This window comes from Hipposideros armiger, unplaced genomic scaffold, assembly GCF_001890085.2.
Source record: "Hipposideros armiger isolate ML-2016 unplaced genomic scaffold, ASM189008v1 scaffold_44, whole genome shotgun sequence".
In the NCBI taxonomy this organism is placed as follows: Eukaryota; Metazoa; Chordata; class Mammalia; order Chiroptera; family Hipposideridae; genus Hipposideros; species Hipposideros armiger.
Window position 1 is genome coordinate 1266473 of NW_017731394.1, and position 12746 is coordinate 1279218.

Sequence of the window (12746 nt, forward strand, 5' to 3'; positions counted from 1 at the left end):
TTCAACTTAAGCTCACCAGCTGCATTAGCCCCAGCAAGAGAGTCAGCCTGTCCTTTGAATATTCGTAGCCAGGCATTGACTTCTCTCCAGTTATGGAAGTCCGTGATGGCATCTTCTTCTCATAAAAGACTGTTTTATCTCTTGAAAATCTGTTGTTTAGCGTAGCCACCTTCATTAATTATCTTAGCTAGATCTTCTGGAGAACTTGCTGCAGCTTGTACATCAGCACTTGCTGCTTCACCCTGCACTTTTCTTATGGAGACAGCTTCTTTCCTTAAACCTCACAAGCCAACATCTGCCAGCTTCAAGCTTTTCTTGTGCAGCTTCCTCACCTCTCTCAGCCTTTACAGAATTGAGGAGAGGTAGGACCTTGTTCTGGATTAGATTTTGGCTTCAGGGAATGTTGTGGATGGTATGATCTTCTATCCAAAACACTAAAACTTTCTTCCTACCAGCAATAAGGCTTTTTCACTTTCTGATCATACATATGTTTACTGGAGTAGCACTTTTAATTTCCTTCAAGAACTTTTCTTTTTGCACTCACAGCTTGGCTAACTACTTGGCATGAGGCCTAGCTTTCGGCCTGTGTAGGCTTTTGACTTGCCTTCCTCATAAGTGTAGTCATTTCTCGCTTTTGACTTAAAGTGAGAGATGTGCTACTCGTACTTTCACTAGAACACGTGAGGCCATTGGAGCGTTATTAGTTGGCCTAATTTCAATATTGCTGTGTCTTGGGAATAGGAGGGTTCAAAGAGAGGGGGAGGGAGAAGAAGAGGGGAATGGCCCATCAGCGGTGAAGTCAGAACAGAAACATTTATTAAGTTGGCTGTCTAATGGGGACAGGCCATGGTGCCCCCAGTTACAGTAGTAACATCAAAGATAACTGATCACAGATCCCCATAACAAATATTATAATAATGAAAAAGTTTGAAATATTGAGAGAATTACCAAAATGTAACACAGACATGAAGAGAGCAACTATTGGAAAAATGGTGCCAATAGATTTGCTCAACCCAGGGTTGCCACAAACCTTCAATTTATAAAAACATATTATCTGGGAAGCTCACTACAGCAAAGAACAATAAAATGAGGTATGCCTGTACTTTTATTTCTTTAGACATCTTTCTTAAGGGGAAGCATCTAGTGTTTTTACTATTAAGTATGATATTAGCTGTGGGTTTTCTATAGATAGATGCACTTTATCAGGCTAAAGAAGTTCCCTTCTATTTTTAGGTTGTTGAGTGTTTTTTATCATGAAAGTCTTTAAATTCATGATACTGAATTTTGCCAAATGCTTATTCTGCACCATTAAAATGACCCTGTGTTTTTTTCCTTTGTTATAGTAATATGATGAGTGATTGATTTTCAGATGTTAACCGGCATGGATTCCTAGGATAAAACCCACTTGGATCATGATGTATAATTCTTTTTATATGTTGGTGTATTTTCATATTTTGTTGAAGATTTTTGTGTTTATATTCATAAAGGATACCGGTCTATAGTTTTTTCATGATTTTTTTCTGCTTTAGGTATTGAAATAATAGGGGCCACATAAGATGAGGTGGGAAGTGTTTCCTTCTACTTACTGGAGTTTATGATGGATTGATATTAATCCTTACTATGCTGTTGATAGAACCCACCTGTGAACCCATTTAGGCCTGTGCTTATCTTTGTGGGATGTTTTTAAATTTCTTTTATTCTCGTCACTTATTGGTCTATTTAGATATTCTATTTCTCCTTGAGTCCTTTTCAGTAGTTTGTGGTGTCTTCCAAGGAAATTTGTCCATTTCATCTAAGTTATTTTTTAGCATACAATTTTTCATATTATTTATAATCCTTTTTATTTCTGTAGCTTCTGGTGCTGTTTCAAAATACTTTGGGGGTGTCATTTTCCTTTAGGCTTTTTTTCTTTTAGGAATTCTTCATAACTCTAGTCAGCTGACCCTTCCTTATCTTGCATCACTTTTGTGTCTCTATTTAAAATATCTTTGTGCTACTTAAGTGTACTTAGAAGCAGTGTAGGTCGATGGAGGTTCTGTCTAATTCTCACCACTTTGATTCTTGGAAATTAACCACCATTAACAACTTTAGATTTCATTGTTTCAAACAATTTGATGGCAAGATAATCGTCTTCCTTTTGAAACTGTTTGGATTTTACTCAAAACAAGTAAATGTTTAATTATTTGTATTATTGATTTGCATTTGCTTGATCTAGTTTCAGAAGCCCTACAGGTGGCAACTCCTAGCCCAACTGCCAATACTACTGGTACTGCTACTACTTCCTCCACCACTGTGGGTGGTGCAGTTAAGCAAGAACCTCTCTGCTCTACTTCATCTGCAGTAAATATCCTGGAAAACCTAAGTTCTACAGAACCCCCAAAGCCCATTGAACTTGATGGCTTTCCTTCAGACCAATCTGCAAAAGGACAGGACACTATTGCCATAGAAGGTTTTACAGATGAGGAGAACATAGAAAGCGGAGGAGAAGGCCAATACAGAGAGCGTGATGAATTTGTGGTGAAGATGGAAGACATAGAGACTTTTAAGGTGATGTGAATGTTCAGAGGTATAAAGGTCACAGTTTAGTGGGAGGGCATGATGATAGCCTTCATGATGACTTTAATAGCATGCATCTAGCTTGAACAGCATAAAGTTACATTTTCACAATTCTAAGTTAAAATTGTTAAATAATAAAATCACTAGTGGATATCACATATTGTATAAAACAAAATACCTTAAAATATAGTAACATCTGAGTTTTATGTATTTCTGAGTAGTCAGTATGTTGCATTTAGGTACTAGTGAATAGAGGAGTTTTGAAATGTTAATTTTTTGGAAGGCTCCCAACTCATTGTATTATTAGGAGCTGGGAGAAAATGGCTGTTTCTATATTTTAAAAGTTTAAAGAAAATAACAGAAATATAATGTAAAAGTATAATTAGACTTTTTTTTTAATTGTGGGAGGGGAGCAGTGTTGGGGAATTGGGGGAAGGGAACAGCCATGTTGTTGTCCTTCAGTCTTAGCTGTGGAGGGCGCAGCTAGCTCAGCTCCAAGTCCAGTCATGCCACTCAGCTATAGGTGCTGTGTTCAATTATTTGCTGGTGGGCATAGCCACCATCCCATGCAGGAGATGAACCGGCAGCCTTATTGTTAAGAGCACGTGCTCTATTCCCTGAGCCACCCAGGCGGCAGCTCAGCTAGGTACAGAGTTCAGTCTTTAGTTGCGAGTGGGCATAGCCCACCATTCAAACCAGCAGCCTTGTTAGGAGCATGTGCTCTCACCAGCTGAGCCATCCTGCCTGTTGGCAACTCAGCAGCAGCTCAGCTCCCTGCGCAGCATCACTGGTTCATGTGGGAATCGAACCGGCAACCCTGTTGCTCAGAGCTCGCATTCTTGGGCAAGCTCTTAACCAACTGAGCCACTCGGCCAGCCCTAATTAAACTTATTTTGATCATTTTAAATTGTAGAACCATAATTAGAATGTTAATTTTATACAAGAAAATTTTAGCTATGTTTAAGAAAACCTATTTTTGAGTCTCTGTTTGCTTGGTCTTGATTTTATTTTTTAATTGGGGTGGAGAGGAATGGTATTTAAAAGTACAATAAGTATAATATTCAAATTATATTACTTCTATTCACAATTAACTGCTGTTAATATTTTAGTATGTGTTTCTGATCTTTTTGAATATGTGCATACTGTTATAAAATTGCATGAATAATATATGACAGTGTCATTAGAGGAAAAATTTCCAGTAGCTATACAAACAGGTAATGGGCTACTTTACTTTGCATGTTTTCCATTTCTGAAAAATTTAAGCAGAGACTGAATAGCCAGCGTATAAGAATTATTGCAAAAGTTCAGCTAAGTAAAAGAAAAAGGTTGAGCTATAAATAGGTCTTTAAGATTCCTTTCAGCTCTACGATTTTTTAAATTTAGAATATGTTGCTAGTTTTTATAAATGTAATTAATTCTGCTTATTACAGGAGGCTTTAAAAACAGGAAAAGAACCCCCAGCTATTTGGAAAGTACAAAAAGCTTTATTACAGAAGTTTGTTCCTGAAATTCGAGATGGGCAAAGAGAATTTGCTGCTACAAATAGTGTAAGTAAAATGCTTGTTTACATTAGCCTTCCTGTTTTTTAACAGTGATCCTGGAGGCAATATAGAATGATTTAAATATATTTTATATTTAGCATTTATAATATAAAATAGTATAAAATTTGAATGACAGAGTATAGGAGGTATTACAGGTTCAGTTCCAGACCACCAAACTAAAGCAAATCATAATCTTTTTTTTTTTTAAATTGAGGAATTGGGGGATAGGAACAACACTGGGGAATTGGGGGGAAGGGGAACAGACAAGTTGCTGTCCTTTTTTTCTTCAGTTTAGTTGTGGAGGACGTTGCTTCACTGGCCCAAGTTGGCACCATCATTGTGCTCTTCCCAGGCAAGGCAGATCAGTCGCCGGCTTCTGGATGGCCGCTCACAGCGGCTGCTGGCCGCTGGCTACACACAGTAGCCCATGGCAACCCACTGCAGCAGAGGCTGCAGCCCGTGCCATCGCCAGCGACTCACCGCAGCCCAGCTCCAGGTTGAGCTGTTGTTTGGCATCTTAGCTGTAGAGGGCAGTGTCACTGGCCCTCATATGTGGGATCCAAACTTGGGCCCTCTGGTGTCCCAAGCCAGCTCTTAACCAACGTGGCACTCGGCCAGCCCATAATCTTTTGCAGTTGGAGGGTCTTGCCTTCAATTTGTAAAAACCACAACATCTGTGAAGTGCAATAAAGCAAAGCGCAACGAAACTAGCTGTGCCTGTATATGACACTCTAATAGTACACTTTTAAAATAAAATTAATGTATGTATTTGGCTTCTGTACCAGCCCCACAGATCTGGTGGTATTTAGGGAAGCCTAGTGGCCTTCTTTGGCAGGTACTTATGAAATTATTTTTATCTACTTAAAAAAAAAATTTGAATTAATGTATAAATACCACCTATTTCAAATTAAATCATTTATTACATTGCTTAACCTCCTTGTTTTATTTTTTTAATTGGGGAACACTGTGTTTTTCCAGGGCCCATCAGCTTCAAGTCAAGTAGTTGTTTCAATCTAGTTGTGGAGGGCGCAACTCAGTGGCCCATGCGGGGATCACACAGGCAACCTTGGTGTTAAGAGCATTGTGCTCTAACCAACCGAGTCAACTGGCTGCCCCTTAATCTTGTTTTTTTACTAAAGGAAAGGAATTAGTGCTAGGCCGTGAGGAGTTCAGATGGACTCGGAGTCTCTTCTGTTGCTTATTCTGCCAGTCAAATGCCCTGATTTACCAGAAGACATACAGAAGTTATTCTTTCATAGTTATATAATTGTTTAATAGCATTGAGTAAATAAGCACGTGATGATTAGCCAAATGAGATTGTTTCTATGCATAGGCTTGCAGTTAAGAATGAGCCAAGGATCATTTTTATTGAGGGTGAAATTCATCTGGCTTGAGCTGCATTTTGAAAAACTTGAAGGATGGCTATGTGATAGTCAAGCTAACAAAGTAATATTGTATGTATAGAATGTATAATTATGTAATTCACTGTTTTTTTCCTTAGTACCTTGGATATTTTGGAGATGCAAAGAGTAAATACAAAAGGATATATGTGAAGTTTATCGAAAACACAAACAAAAAGGAGTATGTCAGAGTGTGTTCCAAAAAGCCAAGAAATAAGCCTTCACAAACTATCAGGTATTTATTTTTTTATGTAATATATCTGTGTAGGAATAACTGGAAGGCTTATTATTGATGATGTCTTATACAAAGAATTACTTCAATTATAGACTGATACTTTCATTATCTACAAGTCTAAAAATTCAGTGCCTGATGTAATAATTGATTCCTTTTGAAATGGTGAGGCAAGAACTGTAAAGCTTATGGCTATCTGTTGTGGGATGACTACCCTTTTCTTGCTGTGAATCCTTTTGGTGTGACCCTAAGAATAGTGAGGGGGGAAAAAAGGGATTTAGAGTCAAAAGGGATTTAAGTCCAGCTTTTTCTGACCTAGAGTAAGAAAACCTTTCTGAAGCCCCTCTTTTATCCATAAAATGAAAATAATAATGGTGTGTCAAATTTAAAATGAAATAAATTTTAAGGATAAAACTATAATACCTGTATATTACTAGGCAAGTGTATTATAGAATTATGGTCATATATTTGTCTGGAGCAGAGTTATCTGAAAGATGAATGAATGACCTAGCCATATTCCCTGTGATCTGTATGGGAAAGGGGGTGTGACTCTAGTTATTCTCAATCTAGTGCTAGGAAGGTCTAGTTTAATTAAAATTACAAGTTATTGGAAGCAGCCCACCTTATTTTTATAATGGAATTTGATCCATTCAAATCTCCAGAACTAGCATGTAGCAAATCTTCTTGAGGGGCTCTAGGATAGATGCAGGTGGGTCTCCACATCAAAACCTATACCACCAGAATCTGTGAGAGTTCCTGATGATCAGAGCTAGATGTAGCTATCAAGGGTTCATCATGCATTACTTTCCAAAGCCCATTGATCATCTGTTGTACAGTCTCATACTTGGGATAATGAGTTCATAAAGGGAGAGGAAGAGTGAAGAGAGAGAAATAGGATTGAACTAATAGTCCCTTAATAACTGAATATTGAATGTCAGTGGTTAAAGAGTACATTTCAAGAGAATGTGGGAGGAATCACCATTGGAGATGTGTAGGAGTTGGACTTTATTTTGGAGGTGTTGGTGAAGTAAACTTTTCTTTTCCAGTGTTTCTTGTTTGGCTTTTTTTGGTCTAATTTAATTTAATTTGACAGGATTTCAGTGTGCTAATGAAGTCTTTCTAACATTGCAGAACTGTTCAGGCTAAGCCAAGTAGTAGCAGTAAAACTTCTGATCCCCCAACACCAAAAATTACAACTGCGAAAGCCCCTTCCATGAAACCCAAAGGTAAACAGCTAAAAATAAAGGCTGAGCCACCACCAAAGAAACGGAAGAAATGGAAAGAAGAATTTTCATCATCCCAATCTGACTCATCTCCTGAGATCCATTCTAGTAGTAGTGACGATGAGGGTGAGTCCTCCATGAAATGACTAATACTGCTTAGACTTTTATAAAAATAAATTCACTGGGGGTGACCAGTTAGCTCAGTTGGTTAGAGCGTGGTGCTGATAATACCAAGGTTGCTGGTTCGATCCCCGCATGGGCCACTGTTGAGCTGCATCTCCTTAAAAAGAGTCAGCTATGCCACTGTAGCATGAAAGCAATGTGTAACCAATGACCATGGCTGTTCCCCAATAAAAAAAATTTTTTTAATCAATTTCTCCTTAAAATAAATAAATTCACTTTCCCTGAGCACAGTTTGCCCACACATACACAGCCTTATAAAATAGTAAAAGCAGTGAACTGAAAGACCTTTGTGAACTCTAGCTTTAGTAATGCCAGTTATCTCACCTCTTCAGGAAGGATGAGGATTAGGTCAGATGATTTATAGTCTAGTCTTCTAGTTGTAAATTTCTGAGTTTGTGTTTATGCTAGAAGAAAAGAGTAAAACAAGCCTAGGAAGCAGCAACTCTGAAACTATATATAATAATATACATAATAATATATACCTCCATATATAGAACATGTTTATCAATTATATAATGAATACTGCCCCTAGCTAACCAGTTGCCCATGACAAAGTAGGTAACCTCTCTATGCCTTAGTTCTCTTTTATAAAATGAAAAGGTTGAAATAGATTGGCAGTTATCAAATTTTTTTACCTTAGAACCCTTGTACACTCTTAAACTGTTGTTGAAGACACCAAAGAGTATTTATGTAGGCTATATATATTAACATTTACTTTATTATAAATAAAACCTAAGATAGTAATAAAACACAAGAATATACCAGTACATATTCCATTAGCCATCAAACTTATTAGTCATCAAGCAGTTCAGTAGTATAGAGCAGAGGTGGCAAACTGTGGCTAACGGGCCAAATTTTATCTGCAGCCTATTATAAAGTTTTATTGGAACACTGATTCATTTACATATTTTTCATATAGATGCTTTCCCACTACAGTGGCAGATATGAGTAGTTGTAACAGAGAGCATATGACTATTAAGGCCTCAAATATTTACCATCTTGCCCTTTACAGTAGAAGTTTGCTGACTCTTCTAGAGCATAATGTTAAAGGTAGGCAGGAAAAGATGAAAGGCTGATGGAAGGTTGTGTATGCCATACTAAAGCTAAAAAGCTTGGGATCCAATAAGCAAAGGATAGTCCTTGGAGGAATTTAAGTAGGGAGCAACATGGTAAAATCTCAGTTTGAATTACAAGACATCACAGTTCAGGTATAAATTGAAAGTCTGAACCTAAATTGTAACAACAGGGATGGAGGAAAAGGGGACACATTTGAGAAATTCAAGATGCAATCTTGGCAGAACTTAGATGATGCATTGGGTGTTGGGGGTACTGTAGAAGTTGATGTCTGGAATGGTTTCTGCCATTACAAGTATCCTTGCATGGTAGCTGATCTTAGAGATTATTTAGATATAAATAAAATTATAATAAAATTCTTCAGTTCAGAAGTCAACTTTAAATGTATTGTTTTTAAAAGCTACTTAGGAATGGTTGTTTAGAAGTGTGCTCATCAGAATTTTATAAAGAAATTCAGTGCTTTGAGTATGTATGGAAGTTATTATTCATAATTTTTGCAGTTAGCATTCCTACCTACTATTTAGACTAGAGAAGGTTTGGGTTCTGAGTTTACACTCAATTATACAGCTTCCTCAAAAGACAAGATAAAATTTTTCTTTCATTGGTAACTTGAGTTACCACTAGGTGTCACTAATAGTTAGGCAAGCATTTTTAGAGCTTCTTAAAAAGAAGGCATATATTAATAATAAATACAGATTTATAGGCTGGTGGTTTCCAAACCATTTATTTCAAAACGTCTTTAAAATCTTCAAATTTATTAAGGATTCCAAGATACTTTTGTTTTTGTGGGCTGTATTTATTGATTTACCAAATGTCAATTGAAACAAATTTTTTAAAAATTAGGTATTAACGTAAGTTTTTTTAACAACTATATTTTCCTAAACTAACAGTGTTTAGTAGAAGAGTAGCATTTTCATATTTGCTTCTGCATTCATTTTGTTATTTTATATATATACATACATATGTATATATGTATGTATATGTATGTGTGTGTGTGTGTATATATATATATATATTTTTTTTTTTACTTATTTTTTTTTTTGTAGAGGGCAGTGTCACTGGCCCTCACATGTGGGATCCGAACCGGGGCCCTGTGGCATCCCAAGCCAGTTCCCAACCATCGCGCCACTCGGCCGGCCCTTGGTTAAAATATATAAAGAAACCCCAGCCTTACATAGATATGTAATTGGGAAAGGAAGAGTACTTTAATTACCTTTTCAGATAGTTATGGATATTTTTATTTGATACTCAAAGTTTTTTATTTGATAAACTTGACAAGTGAGTTTCTTCAACTTTTCATGCATGTTACATTAAAATCTATGGGTTTGTCTTGCCCTTTGAATGTATTATTCATCCATGAATGATTTCATAACATTACTCATTGGTCATGTGAAAATATTTGTTTGTTCATTGATGTACATATTCTATTTCTTTTTATGTTTTAAAAAGTTGTTTTATATTAACCATTTTAAGTGTACGATTCAGTAGCATTAATTATATTCACATTGTAGTGCAACTATCACAACTGTCAAAACTTTTTCATTACCACAAACAGAAACTTTATAACTATTAAGCAATAACTCCTCTTTATTCCCTTCCCCCATCTGCTAGTAATCTCTTACCTACTTTCTGTCTTCATGAATTGCCTACTCTAAATATCTCACATAAGTGTATATAGCTTATTTCATTTAGCATAATGGTGCCAAGGTTTATCCATGTTATAGCATATATTAGAACTTCATTCTTTTTTATGGCTGAATAGTATTCCATTATAAGTTTATCCATTGTGTGTTCATTTTGTTCATCTTTTCAGATATTGATGGATACTTGGGTTGTTTCCACCTTTTGGCTATTGTAAATAATGCTGCAGTGAACATTGGCATACAATACCTGTTTATGTCCTTGTTTTCAATTCTTTGGGGTATATACCTAGGAGTGGAATTGCTGAGTCAGTCATACGATACTTGTATGTTTAGCTTTTTGAGGAACCACCAAACTGTTTTGCATCATGCTTACACCATCTTACATTCCTACCAGCAGTACATGGAGGTTCCAATTTCTTCACATCCTCAGCAAATCTTGTTTTTCTTATTATAGCCATCCTTGTACGTGTGAAGTGGTATCACATTGTGGTTTTGATTTGTATTTCTGTAACAACTAATGATATTTAGCATCTTTTTGTACTTACTGGCCATTTGCTTATCTTCTTTGGAGAAATGTCTATAAATCCTTTGCTCACTTTTTTTCTTTTATTAAGACTTTTTTATTGGGGAATTGGGGATGGGGAACAGCCAAGTTGTTGTCCTTCAATCTTAGTTGTAGAGGGCGCAGCTAGCTCAGCTCCAAGTCCAGTAGCCATCCAGCCACCTGGCAGCAGCTCGTGGCCACTCAGCTCAAGGAGGTGCCGTGTTCAATCTTAGTTGTGGTGGGCATAGCCCACCATCCCATGCGGGAGTCGAACCGGCAACCTTGTTAGGAGCACGTGCTCTCACCAGCTGAGCTATCCTGCCTATTGGCAGCTCAGTGGCAGCTCAGCTCAGGTGCAGCTCACTGGCCCATGGGGGAATCAAACCGGCAACCTTGTTGCTCAGAGCTCTTGCTGTTAACCAACTGAGCCACTCGGCTAGCCCCTTTGCCCACTTTTTTTTTTTTTTTTAGCTGAGCCATAAATTATTTTAAAATGGCATATATACATATTTTTTAGCTGAGCCATCCTGCCACTTTTTGGCAGCTCAGCGGCAGGTCAGCTCGGGCCGGGCATCGAACTGCTGTTGCTCAGAATTCAAACTCTTGAGCGAGCTCTTAACCAACTGAGCCACTCAGCTGGCCCCATTTGCCCACTTTTTAATTGGATCGTTTCTCCTTTTGTTCTTGAGTTGTAATTCTTTATATATTCTGGGTATTAAACCCTTATCAGATATATGATTTGAAAATACTTTCTTCGCTCTGCAGGTTGACATTTCACTTTCTTGATAATGTGTTTTGATGCACAAACGTTTGAAATTTTGATGAAGCCGAATTTATCTATTTTTTCTTTTATACACTAGATCGTGCTTTTGGTATCATATATTTTCTTTTTTTTTTTTTTAAAGATTTTTATTGGGGAATTGGGGAACAGCGTTGGGAATTCGGGGAAGGGGAACAGACAAGTTGCTGTCCTTTTGTTCTTCAGTCTAGTTGTGGAGGACGTTGCTTCACTGGCCCTTGTTGGTATTATCATTGCGCTCTTCCCAGGTGAGGCAGATCCGTCACCGGCCACTGGACGGCCGCCCATGGTGGCTCTTGGCAGCTCACATCGGCTACCAGCCACTCACGCTGGCTGCTGGCCACACACGGTAGCTTATGGCAGCTCACTGCAGCTTCACTGCAGTCTATGCAGTCGCCGGCGACTCAGGGCAGCCCAGCTCCAGGTCGAGCTGTTGTTCACCATCTTAGCTGTAGAGGGCAGCGTCACTGGCCCTCATGTGGGATCCGAACCCGGGCCCTGCTGCTCAGAGCTGGCGTCCCAAGCCAATTCTTTTTTTTTTTTTTTTTTAAGATTTTTTTATTGGGAAATTGGGGGGATGGGAACAGTGCTGGGGAATTGGGGAAAGGGGAACAGACAAGTTGCTGTCCTTTTGTTCTTCAGTCTAGTTGTGGAGGACGTTGCTTCACTGGCCCTTGTTGGTACCATCATTGCGCTCTTCTCTGGCGAGGCAGATCAGTCGCCGGCTTCTGGACGGCCGCTCACTGCGGCTGCTGGCCGCTCACGCTGGCTGCTGGCCACACACGGTAGCTTATGGCAGCTCACTGCAGCTTCACTGCAGTCTATGCAGTCGCCGGCGACTCAGGGCAGCCCAGCTCCAGGTCGAGCTGTTGTTCACCATCTTAGTGTGGGATCCGAACCGGGGCCCTCTGGCATCCCAAGCGAGTTCTTAACCATTGCGCCACTCGGCCGGCCCCCAAGCCAATTCTTAACCAATGCGCCACTTGGCCGGCCCTCATATATTTTCTTATAAAAGTTTTATGGCTGTAGCTCTTACATTTATTTTAGGTCATACATTTTTGTAGTGTCAAAAATTACATTTATTAATACCACTACTCTTGTCATTGATGAAGTCTTTAAGTATTGGGACACTGTCAAGCTCAGAGTAGTGGATATAAGTTGTCCAGAATTCTGATTTTCACTTGAAACCTCAAATTTTATCATTGGCAACACATACAGTCAATTGTTTTCCATTCTGTGACACAGTCACTTCATTAATTCCTAAAAAAAAGTCTGCCAAATACCCACATCTAAATAGGCATAGTGTGTCTGTCAGTCATTCTTTCAAATAAAAATGGTGTCCCATAGGGGGAAAAGTGTCTAGTTTATCTTGTAACTCAAACAATTGCATGGATGGTCTTCCTGGAGATAACCATCATACTTCATAGCGGAAGTGCTTTGTGTGTACCTCTCATTTCATCACACTGAATATTAGACATTTACTCGAGAAAATATTTATTACAATTAATAATTTCTGCTGCTTTATTAAAGACTATTATGTGAAACTACCTT

General features: G+C 38.2%; 1 protein-coding gene across 6 annotated transcripts in view; it reads left to right on the forward strand.

The window, feature by feature from the left end:
* Window positions 1–12746, forward strand: part of QSER1 (glutamine and serine rich 1) — a 66332-nt gene that overhangs the window by 40053 nt on the left and 13533 nt on the right. For 5 of the 6 annotated variants that reach the window (XM_019639482.1, XM_019639480.1, XM_019639483.1 and 2 more), the window contains 4 exons: window positions 2216–2547; window positions 3987–4103; window positions 5599–5732; window positions 6861–7078. In XM_019639482.1, coding sequence (XP_019495027.1) covers window positions 2216–2547; window positions 3987–4103; window positions 5599–5732; window positions 6861–7078 — 801 coding nt within the window. The remainder of the gene's footprint in view (window positions 1–2215; window positions 2548–3986; window positions 4104–5598; window positions 5733–6860; window positions 7079–12746) is intronic. The other variant, XM_019639481.1, reaches the window with a different exon arrangement.